General features: G+C 40.4%; 2 protein-coding genes across 5 annotated transcripts; both read left to right on the top strand.

Moving 5' to 3' along the window:
• The first annotated feature begins 220 nt into the window (after positions 1–220).
• On the top strand, positions 221–2524 carry CG14691 (uncharacterized protein). 3 transcript variants are annotated; one of them, NM_141755.3, is made up of 9 exons: positions 221–684; positions 749–927; positions 986–1167; positions 1236–1435; positions 1489–1645; positions 1708–1822; positions 1997–2156; positions 2210–2337; positions 2402–2524. In NM_141755.3, the coding sequence occupies exons 1-9, from the start codon at positions 293–295 to the stop codon at positions 2455–2457; spliced, it is 1569 nt and encodes a 522-aa protein (NP_650012.2). In that variant the 5' UTR covers positions 221–292; the 3' UTR covers positions 2458–2524. The 3 variants fall into 3 exon arrangements, with proteins under 3 accessions (NP_650012.2, NP_001262466.1, NP_788633.1); NM_001275537.1 differs by having other exon boundaries at positions 1489–1649; positions 2034–2156; NM_176456.2 differs by having other exon boundaries at positions 1489–1686; positions 1748–1822; positions 2034–2156.
• Positions 2525–4626: 2102 nt separating this feature from the next.
• On the top strand, positions 4627–18263 carry TkR86C (Tachykinin-like receptor at 86C). 2 transcript variants are annotated; one of them, NM_079580.3, is made up of 8 exons: positions 5038–5757; positions 13879–14024; positions 14226–14439; positions 14532–14666; positions 16347–16427; positions 16569–16916; positions 17096–17214; positions 17368–18263. In NM_079580.3, the coding sequence occupies exons 1-8, from the start codon at positions 5576–5578 to the stop codon at positions 17655–17657; spliced, it is 1515 nt and encodes a 504-aa protein (NP_524304.2). In that variant the 5' UTR covers positions 5038–5575; the 3' UTR covers positions 17658–18263. The 2 variants fall into 2 exon arrangements, with proteins under 2 accessions (NP_001097741.1, NP_524304.2); NM_001104271.1 differs by having other exon boundaries at positions 4627–5757; positions 17096–18263.
• Positions 18264–18846: the final 583 nt, after the last annotated feature.

Genomic DNA, 18846 nt, shown 5'->3' with positions numbered 1-18846 from the left:
CTGGAAATGCATAAGTATCTCTCAAATTGCATAGAAATAGGAACATAACGAGATAATGTACTGAAAACAATGATCTAGCGATAATTATTACCTATAATATTTGATTCAATTTTTCTTAGTTATAGAAAGCATATTGAGTATCAAGTACACGAATTTATAAATTTTAAAATCCCATATGCCACAATATTTTGAAGTCCCTTTCCATTTCGTAACTATCCAGGAGTCTTTCTAGTCATTTTCAAAATTTTCACTGCCCACCCCCAAAACAAAATATTCTTATTAATTGTAAGAGATGGCGGATCGAGCAAAGGATAATACCGATGAGCCTGCTGACTTCGAGACGGCAATCGCAGAGTGTGGCTTTGGGCTCTTCAACGTGTTCATCCTGTGCAGCGCGGTACCCTGCCTCACGGCGATGGTCTTCTCGGCCTCGGCGCTGTCCTATGTGATGCCCTCCGCCGAGTGTGACCTTGACCTGAGCATCGTGGACAAGGGAATGCTGCATGCGGTGACCTATGCGGGCATGATCATCTCGGCGGTGCCCTGGGGATTTATAGCAGACACCATTGGACGCCGACCCGTCCTCATTTCGGGCGGCTGGCTTGATGGCTTCTTCGTCCTGTGCGCTTCGCTCAGCCAGAACACTGCCCAACTGATGGCCTTCAAGTTCTTCGATGGTTTAATGTAAGCGGTTTTCCAAATTAAAATTAAAATGTTATCATTTATGCTATGAACTTCCCCATTCTAGCATCTGCGGTCCATTTGCGGTCGTGGTCAGCTACCTGGCCGAGTTCCATGGCAAAAAGCATCGGCCTTACATCATGCTGTTCGTGGGTCTGTGTGTTTCCATTGGATCGATGATTTTGCCCCTGCTCTCCTATTTGCTGCTACCGGTGCCCATCCTTTTCACGGTCTCCTCGATGAAGTGTGGGTGAGAGTCCTTCACCATCTGCCCTCAATTATGAACTTTACTTTCTGACAGCAGTTCGCACCTGGCAGGTCTTCCTGGCGGTCAGCTCGGCGCCCAGTCTGCTCAGCGGTTTTCTGCACATCTTCCTGCCCGAGAGCCCCAAGTTCCTTATGTCTCAGGGAAATTATAAAAAGGCTTTGGACTCCTTGCAGCGCATCTACAAGCTGAACAAGCGGAAGAGCAGAGAGAGCTATCCGGTACTAACAATTTTTCTATACGTTTTCCTATTTTTTTTTTTCAAAATAATTTATTATTAATTTAACAGATAAAACATCTCACCGATCCCACGCCCGATCGGTCTGATGATCTTGATGGTACTGGTCGGCCATCAACACTCCAGGAAAGATTTAGTCGGGCCCAGAGCAAGTTCATCGATGGATTCAAGCAGCTGAAGCCTATGTTCTCCAGTCCCTACTTGGCCATTTCACTGCAGGTTTATTGCCTGCATTTCTGCCAGATTATGTGGTAGGTATCTTTGGTATCTTATGTGATTGCATTTTGTATATACATTATCCTAGTGTCAACTCCGTGCGTCTGTGGCTGCCACAGATCTTTGCCACGATGAACGCCATGGACACTTTGGGTGCGAATGACACGAGCATGTGCGCCGTTTTGGAACACAATGCAAATGCGAAATCCATGGATGAGGAGGAGAAGAGGGTGGAGTGCGCTCTAGTGGGTAGGAGATCGCTTGTTATGGGCTTCCAGAATCTAAGGTAATAAATTCTATCGTTCAGCATCATGATCCGGATAGCTACTTGAATAACATCACGGTAGCTGGAATTGGTCTGGTCGGTTTTCTGATCATTTTTCCCTTAATGCGATTCCAAGTGGTCTCGAATCACATACTGAGTGAGTACTGTACTTATACTTGGGATGCAACGCGAGTCTTAAATATTATAAAATACCTCAATGACTATGCTAATAACATTGATTTATTGTTCGTTTCATAATGTCAATTGGAAACATTTCCAATTCGAATTTGCATCTCCATTTGAATTATTTATTTATGTGAGCTCCTGACAGAGGTGTTCCTATTCATCTGCATTTTCCTGGTGGGCAGCCTGTACTTTGTGAAGACTTCGCTGGTAACGATGATGGTTTCCGCCGTTTACCTGACCATGATGGGCATTTGTGCCACTACAATCATTGGAATGTCTGTGGTGATATTTCCCACCCTAATGAGGTTTGATATTCATAATAACAAAAACAAGATTAACATCTTTCTTTATTTGCCAGGACGATGGTTTTACTGCTGATCATGACCTTTGGGAGACTTGGATCTGTAAGTGGCAATATGTTACTGCCGGTTTTCATGCAACTCAGCTGCTTGGCTCCGTTTCTCTGGCTTTGCTCACTGATGTCAAGTGCGTAGTATTACATTTAAATAGGTGAAGTAATTATCAGATAATCCCTATTCCCTTACCGCAGTTGCCTTTCTGTTTTCGCTGTTCCTTAAAGTCGACGATGAGCAATCACTTAACTAATCTTGGCTGTGATTAATTGTATCCCTTTCCATTAATTCTGGGAGAATTAATAAAATTAATAACAAACAGTCGACTGTGTGGTTAATTTTACTTAATTACCTTTGAATCACAGACAAACACATGCCAGACGGTTCTGATTAATTTCTTGAAGCCTTTTGATTGGTGGGGAAAACATATATATCTGCCGGTAATTATGTTTTTGCGGTTACCAATTAATTTGCATATGCAATGCTGACTCGCAGTTCGCGCTTCGCTGGCTGCCAAAGGGATTTCCACCAGCACATGCCCTCTGGCGAAAACTTTTCCCCTGCATATTTTTCTAACCGCACCGCAACCATAAATCAGCACTAAAGTTTGTTGCCATCGACTGGCGACAGAATCAATGGGAATCTCCCCATGATGCACACACGGCGTATACTTGATTTCGCACCAAGAACCGGCAACGAGAATATCCTATTTCCGGGCACTTTCCTCCTCGACTCGGGGAAACTAACCTATTTCATGTGTCAAGCGGTAATTGACACATGTTGACTTGGGGCGTCTCCCTTGCCAGTTGTTGGTGCTATGGCTCCCAGATCGCACATATGGTTCCTCTGCATATTGAGACATGTCCTTAGTTCGGGCTGCACTTATTTCGGTTCAATTTATAGATGGTGTCAAACCAACCCACAGAAGACTATGAAAGCAATTTGCTGCCTTGAGTCATCTATAGTATGTTTTTCCTACTCAGCAAGGGTATTCTAAATTCATAGCCAATTCAGCATCAGTTTGGTTAATTAATTAAAAATGTGTAGTATGTTTTTAATATTCACGAAACCAATGAATATCAGTCAAATGAAACTATTCAAATTGGCACATCTAAGTATGCTACGAAACTATGCACTTAATTACACATTGGAAGTTCCAATTTGGAACTAACGGCACACAACATTTGTTTCACTTTCGATTCGATTTCGATTTCGATTTATGCAGCGGGTATCTTTTTCACACTATCTGCTGGCGGAAAAATTTGACTAAAAGCTTAATGCATAAATGTATTCCCCAAAAATTGTGCAGACTGCTCCGTATTTTTATGGAGCTCTCTATTTTGAAAATGTAAAAAAAAAATACCTCTGGCTACTCGTGCGCTCTATAAAAACGGCCAAACAACAAATGCGCATAAATTTATCATAATAAACATGTATAAATCGCCGTGAATATAAACAGGGCTAAAATATGCTTAGGGCGGCCTAATGGTGGGATGTGTTCTTTTGGTGGGCGGGGCCAAATGTAAGCTATAAACTAAACGAAACAAGATCGTAAAAAAAAGCTAAACAAGGAAATGCATACGCTTGTAAGTGTGTGCGTGCCCCGGGCAGAAATGAGGTACATAGTGCTGAGTTTTTGGGGGGAATCTAAAGGGACGAACAGACGGGATGTGAGTAGATCCGCCTGAATGGGCAGTCATAATCACATAGGGCCGAAAAAAGTAAACTTGCTGGGCAGATGGAGCGGCAGACACAAACATTGGCAGACATTAGCAAAACACAAAATACGACAAACAAACGTACACAATCACAATGGGTCATTGGAACGGTCCTTGAATTGTTCATTGTTCGGGCAAGTGTGTGGGTGTTCCGCAGTAGGGTAATGTGTAAGTGGGGTGTGAACCGCGTCCTCTGCCATCATTTACAGGTCATTCATCACAGCACCACGAAGTGAAACCACACTTACACCCTCTCACCAAGTTTATGTAGTTGGGGTATCAGGTGTGCTGAACAAGGGGTTTTAAGCGGATTTTGGAGTTTCTACAATGAAAATAACAACTTGGTAAACCTTCGATAATTTACTTTTGGCCAGCACTCAAGAAAGTTTAGGAAGCCTTAGAAAACATCATATTTGCTTACAAGAGTTTTAAGCGTTCTCGTAAAGTTGCCATTATAAGGGAGAGTTTATTTTACTAGACGAATAGTTAATAACTTGAAAATTATTAAATTTACTTTTTAAAACGAAATTACCAATTTTTATTGTACAAAACATTCATTGAACCTATTTATTACTTGCTATAAAAACATATCCTGCAACATGTTGCCAGCGAAGTAATGTTGCTAGATTCTCTCAACAGGTATGTTTCCAGCAGAGGAACACTGCAGAATTGGTATTTTCATGCAAAGCATTCAGTCGGCGGCGGCACTTGCAGCGCTAAGGACACGCGTAGCACAGCGAACGGAAACTCGGGAGGCATTTTAAGAAAATAAGATTGTTGCCAACTAACGGTGTTTTCGTAGTGTGTGCGTGTGGGCTTGTTGCCACTGTATGAGTGTTGTGCTGGCTTAAAGCCAGCGAAAAGCGCAATGAAAAATAGTGGCCAAAAAAAGTGGTTACAAGGTGTGCAAAAAGTTTGTAATGTAAATACAAGTGGGTTGCAAAATATGTGCAGTGTTGTGATTTAAGAAATTCAATTTAAACGCTATTTATAGCATCAAATTGTGCGATAACTTTTGTAACATGTGATTAAAAGCATATTTTTTGTTCTAACGGAGTATAAATAGAAATGTTTTCTAAAAAAAAGGGGCTTCATATAAAAACAAAATGCAGATTAAGGTTTTATTAGTTCGTAATCTTCTGGATAAGTGTGAATAATAATTGGATACAATTAAACGAAGTATTGAAGTGAAACAATATACTTAAATGCAACCCATTTATGGAATCAAATTATTCCTATTTGATTTTCGAAGCAAGTTTAAATATTTAACTATATAAAATCCATGTGCGTTTAAACCTCAGATAATTTACTTCGACACTTAAACTTATATTTAACGATTGCAAGGTTGACAGTTTTGTGACCAAAGGGCCACATGCAGTGTTAAACGCAACTCGTCCTTGACCACAGGCCAAAATTAAAAGTGTGTGTGCATGTGGCTGACAGTTCAAAGAACATAAAAAGGAAAGCTCCTTGGAAAACGCGCCACAAAAGAGGATCAACTGAAAGCACAGCATTTACGAAGAAATTAAGAGTCACCTTCCGGAAGAAATCCGTCGAGCTCAATGGTTTCTATGGCACCGCGTTATTAAATGTGGCATAAGTGCAGCGGGATCATTACGGAAACCACCCTCTATCCTGATTACAGACTGCAAAATGTCGGAGATTGTCGACACCGAGCTGCTGGTCAACTGCACCATCCTCGCCGTCCGTCGATTCGAGCTGAATAGCATTGTGAACACCACGCTCCTGGGCAGTCTCAACAGAACCGAGGTGGTCAGCCTCTTGTCGAGCATTATCGACAATCGGGATAATCTCGAGAGCATCAATGAGGCCAAGTGAGTGGGCAGGAAGTACTGCGTCCTTTTATTTAGCCTTCCAGGTACTTCGACTCCACGCTCGCGTGCGTCCTTTATTTATTTCCACCGAGATCTTCTAGCAGCCCCCGCACAAAGTTATGCAAATTAAACGGTAGAGTTATCAGCGATTCGCGGAAGCGGCCAGTTTTCCCTGATGAAGGCTTAAATTGAATAAAGTTTCGTGGGTCTGGCAGCTGATAAGCACATTTGGCGTTCGTCCGGTTAAGTCGATGCACTTGGACTAAAAAGTAGAGTTACTTATACAAATTAGGATACGCAGCTATTGGATTTTCCTGCAAACTTTAATTGTTGATCAGCATTTTTTTGAGTGTTGTTTTGCAAGAGCAAACATTCTTAGTCTAAAATCTTGAAAGCCCTTTGGTAGCAGTAAGAAAATTGTGTACATTTGTTTAGGCCTAATCTGATTGCTTTTGAAAGTAGATCCACAGCTCTTGGTCACGCTTAAATCATAAATGTTTTACGTACGCGGATTTCTTAAATACCGAAAACAAATCGTGGTATTCACACTCAATGTTCTTTAGTTGTCTTTCAACTATAATTTACATGCGCTGCATGTTTCGTAAATTAATGCAATTTAAAAAAGGGTTTCATTGTGTAATTAAATTGTATCCTGTAAATTGCATATCCTTTATTAAAAAGCGAGAACAAATGAATGCTTCAAATAATAACAATTTATTCTGAGTGTTTTTGTTTTTTTAATTTTGCATATAGTTTTTAAAGCGATGTGGTGATTAGGGTATGACAGTTTAATTAAAAACAGATTCCACAAATAAGCGCAATTTCAATAAAATTATGATAATAGGATTAGTTAGACAAACACTTACATTGTTGAAATATCACACTTTGGATAAATACCTTCAGCATATACTCAGTTCAAATGAACGAGAAATTGGGATCCGTGGTAATTGAATTGATGATTAGCCTCTGAAGGAGTTGGCAAAGACAAATTTAATGCGTTGGTATGTTTTAATCAGAGCAATTATTTTAAGTTTACCAAGGAAACCGAGTGTACTATAAATACCAGCGCTTTCATTTGTATCGAAAGCTAACCGCAAAGTTAAATTAATGACTTGCCGCAATTGCGACTATTGCGTAATAACTCAAAAGTTTGCGCCATAACAAAATAAAAAAAACAAGGGCAATCGTTGAAAGTTCCAACCGGCGGATAAATATTCCCTCGACTTTGCCTTAATTATACCAGTGATGGATTTCGGTCTCTTTTGGAACTGGTTAATTAGGCGCTTAAACTGTTTTTCAGCCTCATTACAGGGGCTTTTGTTTTTGCTGGATATCCTTTAATTGTTTTGTAGCGGAAAATTCAAGAGGAGATTAAGTTATTTATGCTTTTATTTCGCTTTATTGGCCCACAACAGTCCGTACAAACTGGTTTATATATAAAATATATATAAATATAAAATATATAAGATATATTATATATGACATGTTTGATAAAGAATATGTTATTGCTTATTATTTAAATTACAGGAAAATATGTATCGTTTTGCCTTAGAATTCCTCCTCTCACATTGCACTTTAAACGGGCGCTTTAAGCTTTAATTAAAACGATTTCTGCGAAATAACTAATACAACTAATACATATATAACATAGTAGGTGTGGCTTCGAGAGTAATGATTTTAATAACCGGTTATGTTTTAGAGAACAAAGTTACTCAGAGGCTGCCTTAAACTTAATGTTATACCTGGGAAAATGCAGTCTAGCAGAAATATTTTATATTTAAGCATGAAGTGGTCGCGGTTTCCTACCCATAATTTGCAATTTAAAGTAATTTAACCCCCCCCCCCCTGCAAACTTCATTGTAATTGCTTCCTTTTAGTCTAGAATAGCCCAGTGCCACAATAAGCTGAAAGGACTCATTCACACACAAGTTTACTAATTGCTTTCCACCCCAACATCCTGTTTTAGGTGACAAACTACTAGAAAAGGGGAAAATAGAGAAAAAATAATTAAATTCCGACAAATGCAAAGCTCTCTGCTGGCCACCCAAACTAAAGCCTAGAAAAACTTTGACACAAACAAAACGTCCTTCGAATTGTTGTTCGATGTTCTATATTTGGTCCCTAAGCCTCGAGGTTTAATGCTCTTTGTGAAAGAGAAAGTAAGTGAAAGTGGAAATATGCACAGCTAGAAAAAGGGGTAGCTGGTTGCAAGGCGTGCAAATTGAAAAATTCAAAGTAAAATATTTTAGCAACGAATATTAATTCCTTTTGGCGATCACTGCTATCAAGAATATGTTGTCCACTTATTGTGTGGTACAACCAAATTTTTTACTGTGCATATCCTTTGTTTATGTGCGGGCATTTGAGCAGGTGAATTGCCTGCCGCTTGTCTCGGGTTAAGCTCATTATGTTTGCTTCAATCAGAGCAAATGTTTCGGACATTTCCCATGGATTATTGATGGAAGGAACTTGACAGCTTCGCCTTCGTCATACACGCGTATGGGATTTGCCCACATTGTCCACACACTTCAGTGCGCGTTGGCGGCCCACGCTGCGTATACACAATGCCATAGTATATTACAAACCGATGGAATGGCTTGCTTGAGTCGATTTAAAGAGATCGCATCCTTTCGAATTTGATGTTTATGGCGTTTCGTTCGCTTATTGATTTTGATACTTGCCCAACGATAACAGCACAGCACAACAAAGGACACATGACATTAGTCCACATCCTGACGGCTGTAGCTGCTGTTGGTGTCCATCGGGGCCCTGGCATTTTTATGGCCAGACTCAAATCCAATCAGAATGAATGGGCTACATAAAAACAAGAAGTGTTCATCGATATTGGCGAGCATCGAATTTCGAATGCTTTTCCAAAATTAGAGCAGATGGTGCATAAAAAAAGAGATCAAATAGCGGGGAAATGTTTTTAACTTTTCCGTAATTTTATAGATTTTTCAGTAATAAAGCTATATAAATAGTAGAGTACTTAATACAGGGTAAGGAATCATACACAGTAAAAGAAATATTGTAATGTATGATTTGTCTAAGGTTTTTGCAACTTTTTCTCTTTGCTTACTATTATTCTACTGGGATAAAAACCAAGCCAGTTACAAAATCCCTCTAAACTGTGTCATTTATCTGGCCGAGACAAAAGTGGCTCATGTAGCCAACTTGTTTAGCTGAGGAACCCCTTCGAGACGCCACGAACTGTGACATTTCGTAGGAAATTCGAAAGAAATGGTTTGGATTAGGTCCGGAACGGAGGAATAGGGAGCCAGCAAGGATGATTCCTTGTCTCGCAGCCGGGAACACTTTTTTTATGTCTATTCATCGATGGCTAAGCCGCAGCTCAGTAGAAATGGCTACGGGGCCTAGGAATGGATTTCGAAAAAATAATGTTGGCCATTTCGAGGGGACTGGACGAGAAGGGTACAATCTGTACAAGCTGAGTAATTTGCATATGACAAATTTTTCAATTACTTTTTTCTCGCCAAACATAAAACAAGTTCCCAGTGCGGATGCGGATTATCCGTCAGTGGGTGAGAGGAGATGGCAACATTAATATGGCAAGCGAGGCCGATGAAACAGATATTCGGACAGGGGCATGAAAATTTAATGGCCACTCGATGGCAAACAACATGAACAGTTTCATTTACGCATTGTCCTGCCACCATTGTCATCAACACTCTCGATTGCTCCGTCAAGTGCATTTGTGCCGTACACAGAGTGTGGTGGCAGAAACTGGGGCTCTCGTTCGAAGGGCTGGCGGGAAATTGAGGGACATGTGAAGCACACCTCCGTTCATAAATTCTGAAATTGAAAATGGCCTCATTTGCGAAGCGTGTCGAAAATTCAAGTGACTGCTGGCCCCACTTTAAGCTCGCATTGTTTTTGTTCGTTCAACGATGATTACTTTGGGGGCGGATTGGATAGGTGCCTGTGACAGTCTCCATTTGTCAGGCATCGATGAGCATTAGATCCAACTTATCTACTGTCTCCGACACAACACACATGATCAAGGATGACACTGAGGCAAACGTTTTATATTTAGTGAGATACGTGCTATTTTCTTGCCTTGCGTTGAAACATTTTCGAAATATGAATTTCAAAGTATTTACTTCGAAGAAAACCAATTACCGAGCACTTATAAGCCCCCCTCAAAGTCGCTTCGTCGCGCCGGCTAATTAGTATTTCACCAACTTTATGCGGAAAGCCTTTAAACTACGTGACACTTGCAGTTCCGTAACTTAACAGACTTTTCCCACTTTGGCAACTGCCGTTGGCAGCAGAAGTTATCACCCAAAAGTATAAACACACGGTGGGCCAACTTGCAACCTGCGTGCGGCATGCCCAATGAGGTCCTTGTCGAGAACTTGGGACCTTGATCTACCCAGTTTTCCGCCATCACAACAGTGCAGTAACTGAAAAAGACACTCAAAGGAACCAGAGAACCGGGGAACCGGAGAAAAGGCAACCAGAGAACCAGGCACAAAATATATAGCTAGGGAAATAAAGTAGCCGCATGACCGCCAATTTGGGTTGCATTGCCCGGTTCGTCATGCATAAAATATTCAGTGAAATATATTAAAAAGCGAAATGCGAATGCGAAACCTGTTAGCTGAAACGGCTCCAAGGAAATACATAGTGCGCAAATTGCCAGGACGTCAAACGGAGGTTATATGGGGGCTGAGACCCCCAAGGAGGCTCTAAAAGGGGGTCGACGACTATTAGCCGAGTTAATGTGGGTAACTCACCTTCTTGAGTGCCACATAATGACGGGCAATTTATTGGTGCCCCCCCCCATGAACAGGAAATTACGAAAGGGTAAACTATAATCGATGATAATTTCTTTAATGTGTCTAATTAACTCGGAAAAACTCAATTCATAACACTGTGATTTAGCAGGAACCTATAAAACAACTAGATTTCAATAATACGATTATTAGTGAAGAGTAATAATTATTCTTTAAAAGTTATGATAACTTGCTGATGAATTATATTTGAAATTTCTTCTCCATTGAATACAAAAATAGCTCATTGATTTGAAATAATTACCACAATTTATCACCCAGCAAAGGTCATCATTTAAACATGAGACCAATTCAGTTGAGCGGAAGTCTGTGTGATGGTAAAAATGGATGAATGCACTCACATAGAGACAGAGTAAACAACTGCAAATTCCATCAGATTGAAAATGCTAAAAAAAAATAAGTTTGGCACACGTATTGATTCTGGGCGATTCGTAAAAAAGACACTCGAAATTCTTTCTCTTTAACGAATCAAAGCAGCTGACACTTTTGGGACTTTTGCGGAAGCAATCAAATAATAAAAAAAAAATCGATTTCCCTTGCCTGCCAAATGTTCGGCACAATTTTTAAGGAATTTGCGGAATTTGTTCCAACGAAAATTTGCATACTCAGGGCCAAAATAAAACTTCCAGCACTTATACTGCCAAAATCGACGGGGAAAATTGTGCTGTCATTAGGCGAATTTCTAGTAAACAGTAACAAAAATTATAAGTGTGCACGGAAGTACAAAGTAAAAAACTTACCAACGGATGTAATTAGTTCACTTCTGATGGCCAAACACTTCCGTCCATGAATAATGATTATTTTAATAACAGGAACAAACTGAAGTTTAGCACGGATTTACAATAGCATTAAATCTAATTTGGCGGCCGTAAGGGAAGCCAGGCAAAAAGGAAAAAAACACAAATTACGTTAATCAAGTTAAATTTGCTTAAATTAGGCTGAAAATGTACACCATCCGAGGCGGGGTGGAAACTGACTCCTTTGTCCTTCGTTATCCTGGTGCTTTAAAAGCCAGCTGCAATGGCAGGAGGCCATAAATCTGCTGGGAACTTTTCGCCCGTATTTGTAATAAGTAAAAAGTCTCTCAGACAACAGCAATTATCATAATTGGAAGAAACAAGCAAAAGTAGGGAAGTTCCAAAAAGTATGCAGCGAAAATTGTTTAAATTGAAAGGTGGGCGCTTTTGTTTGTCATATTTAACGGAATTTAAACATAATGCAAATGAAAATTGAAATTATTGGCGAATTCTGTTTGAATTTCACATGCTCAGTGCCTCCATTATAATGCGTGCATAATTTCTCTTTAATGAAATGAAATGCTAATTATAGCACATTTGAATTAGTAAATAGTCATACTAATTATATCTCAAATTTGGTAATGGCAGCTCATGTAAACAAATTTAGCCAAAATGTCAATAACGTAGTTTTATATTTTCGGGAATTATTGTAGATCATGTCCATTTAATGTTGATTATGGGCCATTGTTACATGGGCTTTGTGTGTATGTAATTAATTGAGTTCTTGTTTGCTTCTGTACATCGCAAAATATCTAATTAAATGTGAAATCGATAGTCGAATAGCAAGTAAATACTTCGAATGTAATGCGATGCGTGTATCACAGCCCAGTCCGAAATAACAAAAACTCAGTTAGCCATCTGTAAGCAGATTAATGGCCAACCAAACTTGTAATATGAACGCTCGATAATTATGTGAAGAGCTCATAACATAAGTCGGAATGAAATCAAATTTAGTTTAGTTTGTAAAGGATGTGTGCGGAATTAAATACGTAATTAATTGATAATATGTTTAGCAAGTGAATCCAGACTTTAAGTACAAATAACGTGTGTAAGTGAATCAATTGGCAAAAATTTATCTTTTCGGAATACAAAGCTGCAAACACACAATATTTCCCTCAATTTGGTTTCGCCACTTCACAATTCAACGGCTTTTTGACCAGAATATCATTCTTATTGATTGGATTGATTGAACAAATACTTCTACATGGTAAACTGCAGCTAACTGAGCGGAGATTTTGACAACATTCGCAACTAAAATGTAAAGAACTATAAAAAACAATGCAACAATTTTTGGTAATTTGAAAGTTTTAGAGCTAAATATTTCACAATTCAATTCCAGCCGTCTTGCGGGCATTTAATTGGGACCACGAAACCCCAATTATTTAAATCTAATGTGGGTTAGTCAAAAGTATTTTGTGGGTCGAACAATAACAATCAATCAGGGCATCAATCATGGTTAGATAAAGTGGGCAAATTTGATGTCCGAGAGACAACTGGCAATAGGAGTGAAAATGGATGAATGTGAACAATTCGCTTATTGAATTTTCGTTGGAATTGTGTCTGCTGCATTTTGAGCAGGGTGGTAAAAATAGGAATGGAAAAAAGGGCGAGGCACGGCTCATTGATATTGCTCATACGCCCTGTGACGCGCAAACAAAAGCCACCGACTGGCTACGGAAGTAAAGAGAACATGGTCTGTGGATATGAATGGTCATGGCTATAATCGAACAAGGTTCCCCTAATTAATGGGATTTACCATTCATTCAACTACGGTCGAATCAAAAGGAAGCTCCACAACCAACGAACCAATGACAAAGACAGCCCTCGAAATAATTAGCGACATGTTCTTCGCATCCCAAGTCCTGCTGCCATGATTAGCATAATGCCTGATATGATAATCGGATCCCCTGTTCCATTTCCATGGATTCAGACCCCATGGATCTTCCTCCAACGACGGTTGTCGGTCCAAGGAAATTACAGCATATTTTCTGCTACATAGTTCTACTGCTGTTTCAATATCGATAAGGAAGATTCCTTTGTGGCAAGTTTCCCTTAAGAATTTTTCGCCAAGCTTTTGCTTCATTGATTTCTTATTGTTATTGTTAAGGCGAAGACGAGCACGCAGTTCTGAAGAGTTTTGCCAAATCACAAAGTTTCAGGCAGTCTGTGATTGAATTTCCAAATATTGTTTGCCCGAAGGGTGGCGAAAAGCTAAATTTAAGACGGATTTGCTTCAAAGGCATACTCTCTGCAAAATATGCCATTAAGTTAAGGAATAATTTACAAATCCGTGAGACTTATTAAATTTGAATGGAGATTTTGAGCTAGGTCCCGTATACTAGAAATTCTGTGAACAGAATGTCCGAAAAATAAAAACTTTATTTCTTAGAAAATATGTGTACACCATCATAATTGCTTCCCACTAAACCAAATAACAATAGCTGCCTCTGGCTTGATATTTTCCGAAATTTTGCAATACAACATTGATGATATTTTTGTATTTTCCACAGAGACTTTCTGACCGAGTGCCTGTTTCCATCGCCGACAAGACCGTACGAGTTGCCATGGGAGCAGAAAACGATTTGGGCTATAATTTTCGGTCTGATGATGTTTGTGGCCATTGCTGGCAATGGTATTGTTCTCTGGATCGTTACAGGTAAGCTTGCAAAAAAGAAAGGTGATTTAAAGCACTTTGCAAAAGCACGTATACGCTGCATTGGCGATAGCCTTACCTCTAATTTCTAGCATTCTTTGTCTTGGCCATCACGTGTCTGCCTTGCCATCTCCCATTTTCTCGTTTCCCCGAGTTTTTTTTTCCTCTAATCCCCTGCTTTTCTTTCGCCAAATGTCTCTGCAGGACATCGCAGCATGAGGACGGTCACAAATTACTTCCTGCTGAACTTGAGCATCGCCGACCTGCTGATGTCGTCGCTGAACTGCGTCTTCAACTTTATATTCATGCTGAACTCAGATTGGCCATTCGGTTCGATTTATTGCACAATCAACAATTTCGTGGCCAACGTCACGGTCTCTACGTCGGTCTTCACGCTCGTGGCCATAAGTTTCGATAGGTGAGTTCCGATTTCCCCAACTCCTACCCTCAATTCTCCTCCATCGACTTCTAATCGGTGCGTCGGCACATCCGCTTTCTGCCATCCTGTAGATACATCGCCATTGTGCATCCGCTGAAACGCCGCACGTCGCGTCGGAAGGTGCGCATCATCCTGGTCCTGATCTGGGCACTCAGCTGTGTGCTGTCGGCGCCATGTCTGCTCTACTCCAGCATCATGACCAAGCAGTAAGTGGCCGATTGGACCCGAATCGAGGGTTTCTCTCAATATAGGGTATTAGTGCTCTGACTAGCAGGTTGCACAGCTAGAATCTTCTTAGAATTTACTAGATTCCTTTTTTAACGAGCAGTCAGCATCAAAGAGAGGGCAAGGGCGAAAAAACGCATTAAATTCTGCAATTTTGTTTATATAACTTATTGAATCAATTCAAACCTACTATTCAATGATGGTTCTAGGGTACTGAAAGTTCGTTTCAAAAACACTGCCTCCCCTTTGTTTCTGTTTAACCTCCGCGTGAAACACAAAACGCAATGCATAAACAAGTTTGTAAGCCTTGGCTTACGAGTTGGCCAGGCTCCCTGTGGAGTGGTAGTGGAGCATCTCCCGCAGCTCCAGGTATCGATTTGAGAGGCCAAGCAAATATTAAACGAATTTCCGCGCACCTTCCAGAATTACTTCCATATTTTTTTCATTTCTCCCTATTTTGGGTCGGCCATTTTCGATGTTGATATAAGCATTCGCATCCATCTAAATCACCATGTCGCCTCAGCTCCGACGGCTTCATTTGAATTTTACGCAAATTCGCAACATTCGGTCGGTGAATTTCTGCCGAACTGGAGCGTCTGGGTGTCCCGTTTAATAGAATTGAAGCATTTTTTATTTTAGGCTCTCAACTGGCGGAATAAAAGGTCTCCCGGGGTAACAGACTTTAGGTATAATAAAGATGGCAAGTTCATATATCAAAATGTGATAAAGTATAGCCAAGGTGAAGCTCAAGAGAGTCGAACGATGGCAAATTCCGACAGGAGCATATAAAGGGGAGTGAAAATGAAGGATATACGGCTGTATGGATATGTGTGCCGATTTTAGGGAGAGTGAAAAAACGCCAAATTGGATGAACGTTTTCGAAGAAACCCCCGGGGATATAGACAGTTAAAAGGCTTCCAGGCATATGAGTGATGTAACGTAAACCAGTCGAGCCCAGGAATTAGTCTGGAAATAAATGTCAGAAAGTAAATGGATTAATTTTGTTAATAAATGTATAAGCAAGTTGAAATTCCTGAGAGCCAACGTAGTAATTGGAAGAGAAAGTAATATTAATAATAATACAATTATCTAGATCTTCACAACAATCTTAATAGAGTTAATATTCGGGCGTGACAAATCAAATCACTCAGAGCTTAAATCAATTCCCGAAATAATATACCACAATTTTCCATTTGAATCTGATTGTCAACCAACGCTCTCGGGCACTTTGGCCATAATTGTTGGTCAAATTATGACCTGTCTGCCACAACCAGTTGCCATAGCCGTGTTATTAATGGTCGGAAAAGTACAGGTAAACAGACAGGTACAGGGGATTTTTGTGTGGACTCGAGACAACGTCCCTTTTAAGTGCTCGACAATACTGCGCCATAAAAGACCTCATAATTTGGCAAATTAAGTTTTCAATTTGATGACGGGCCAAAAGTGAAATTTGTCATGCTTGTAACAGGCAGAATTCCCTTCTGCCATTTTCTCGGTGCTTAAAACTGGCGAAGTGTGAAACCTGACAGCTTTTTATGTTCGAGGGAAATCTGGGGAGTAATTAAATTATTAAATTTTGATTTATCAGGTTTCGAAATTTGCATATTTAAATGACTACTTTATTGGGGCCATGTTAACCTATTGAAATGGGCCTTTTGCAGCTATTACAATGGAAAATCGAGGACAGTCTGCTTCATGATGTGGCCAGATGGACGATATCCCACTTCTATGGCGGATTATGCGTAAGTTTAACATTATGCTAAGTGAATTCTGAATATTTATAACCATAAATTAATCATTATGCTTATAATCAAACTTGATGATCCATTAACTATAATACTGAACGGATAAGCTGATCAAAATCTAATAATATTAAATTGCAGATACAACCTGATCATCCTGGTACTGACCTACGGCATTCCCATGATTGTGATGCTCATATGCTACTCTCTCATGGGTCGTGTCCTGTGGGGCAGTAGATCAATCGGCGAGAACACGGATCGCCAGATGGAGTCGATGAAGTCGAAGCGGAAGGTGGTGCGCATGTTTATTGCCATCGTGTCCATCTTTGCCATTTGCTGGCTGCCGTATCACCTGTTCTTCATCTACGCCTACCACAACAACCAGGTGGCATCCACGAAGTACGTGCAACATATGTATCTCGGTTTCTACTGGCTGGCCATGTCCAATGCTATGGTCAATCCGCTCATTTACTACTGGATGAATAAGAGGTAATTGGCAATGAATAAGCAAATCAAATTAGAGAAAGAGATATGACTATACAAGTGAAATATAAGATTTCTGGCCGGCACTAAAGAAATTTGTTGTAAAAAACCTTCGCAAGTGCTAGAAGCATAAAATGTAACTAAAGGTGTTAATATATTTTCCTAACTTATATTTATATTTTTAGGTTCCGGATGTACTTCCAGCGGATCATCTGCTGCTGTTGCGTGGGCCTCACCCGCCATCGATTCGACTCGCCGAAGAGCCGGTTGACGAACAAGAACAGCTCGAACCGGCACACAAGAGGTGGGTACACCGTCGCCCACTCGCTCCCCAACTCCTCCCCCCCGACCACCCAAACTCTTTTGGCCGTCCTGGCCCAGACTCTGACTCAGCCTAAGCCTCAGACCCAGTTGCTCTTGTCCCACCACTCACCACATCCCACGCAACCTTCCGCAGCGGAGACCAAGAGTCAGTGGAAGCGCAGCACGATGGAGACGCAGATCCAGCAGGCGCCGGTCACCAGCTCTTGCCGGGAGCAGCGGAGTGCACAGCAGCAGCAGCCACCCGGAAGTGGAACCAATCGGGCAGCCGTCGAGTGTATTATGGAACGGCCGGCGGATGGATCCAGTTCGCCGCTGTGCCTTTCGATCAACAACAGCATCGGTGAGCGGCAGCGCGTGAAAATCAAATACATCTCCTGTGACGAGGACAATAATCCCGTGGAGCTCAGTCCCAAGCAGATGTGATGTTATCCCGATCTGTCCTGCCACTGGAACAGATTGTGAATCCTCCTGGCCTTCGCCTCGTTTCGCTGCGGGGGAAATGCAATTTGCCACTGCTTGCTCTACTCTGTACATATACTCACATTCACAAAGAGATGAAACATGTTTGCATTGCAGGGTGGGTCGATTTAAAGTGGGAACTTTAAGTACTTAATATTAACTATTAAATCGTTAGCCTCTGTGCTTAGTTATGCAAAGTAGTTTCGTTTCCAATGAATTATTATTATTCCCCCCTTCGAACTTTATCTGTCCGCTATATACATTTCATATTTCACTTAAAGTTCTTTTGCACTTCTGTAAATCGAGCCACCCGAATGTGAAGTCGAAGTCGAATTTCCGGTTGTCAAAAGAAAATACTTCAGCAAGAAGGAAAAACTTACCAATAAATTGAATTTGTATGTATTTGTATAGAAGAATCTATCGACACTTTAACCATCGAAGAGCTGTAAGTTTTAACTGTTGTAAACATCTAGGCTAAGCCAAGTTTGTAAATACATTCTGTGTATAACTGATGCAAATGTATCTGCGTATATGTTGTGCTATTTGAGTAAAAGAATTATACGAGTCATGAAATTTCTCACTTTAAGTTGTTTTAATCGCACCCAATTAATTGAAGAACAAATTGTGGTCAGCTGTTGACATACATATATTAAATTGTTATAAAGTTGCTAGTCAAGACCATATTTAGTTATCGTTTGTCAATTAGAGACAATTGAGGCATGGTCAGTACACAGGGCTGTCCTCAATTGTTAACAGCTCGTATAAAGATGACCTCAGGGCTTGCCATTCATCTCAAGGGTTAGGTAAATATTTTAGATGGAAATTGGCCATGAGCACAGAGCTGAGATTAATTTGCTTGAATAAATACTAATTTGGCTGCAAAACTGTGCTGCTAATATCATTAGACCAATCGCAAAAGGGAATTTGCATTACGTTATGCTGCCAGTCGCATTATTTATGCAAAGCTGAGAGAGTCCAATTCCATTCAACACAGTTGGCCATGCACGAATTCATACTAATGTGGGTGTAGTTATTACTCAAATATGGCCAAAAACTGGGTGGCGATGGACGAAGGTTCCTTCAATGCAAATTCACAAAAAGCGAATCCTTTCAAATATTCTCAAATCATATCATCTTCAGTCTTTTTCCCGCG

The sequence above is a fragment of the Drosophila melanogaster genome, chromosome 3R (genome assembly GCF_000001215.4).
Source record: "Drosophila melanogaster chromosome 3R".
NCBI classification, from domain to species: domain Eukaryota; kingdom Metazoa; phylum Arthropoda; class Insecta; order Diptera; family Drosophilidae; genus Drosophila; species Drosophila melanogaster.
This window is presented reverse-complemented; position numbering and strand designations above follow the sequence as displayed.

Excerpts from the sequence above, each read along its gene's own strand:
- CG14691 (NM_141755.3), top strand. The coding sequence starts at position 293 with ATGGCGGATCGAGCAAAGGATAATACCGATGAGCCTGCTGACTTCGAG. Across the intron at positions 1,646-1,707 it reads AGAGGGTGGAGTGCGCTCTA|CATCATGATCCGGATAGCTA; the intron begins GTGGGTAGGAGA and ends TCTATCGTTCAG. Across the intron at positions 2,338-2,401 it reads GCTTTGCTCACTGATGTCAA|TTGCCTTTCTGTTTTCGCTG; the intron begins GTGCGTAGTATT and ends CCCTTACCGCAG.
- TkR86C (NM_001104271.1), top strand. The coding sequence starts at position 5,576 with ATGTCGGAGATTGTCGACACCGAGCTGCTGGTCAACTGCACCATCCTC. Across the intron at positions 5,758-13,878 it reads GAGAGCATCAATGAGGCCAA|AGACTTTCTGACCGAGTGCC; the intron begins GTGAGTGGGCAG and ends TATTTTCCACAG. Across the intron at positions 16,428-16,568 it reads ACTTCTATGGCGGATTATGC|ATACAACCTGATCATCCTGG; the intron begins GTAAGTTTAACA and ends ATTAAATTGCAG.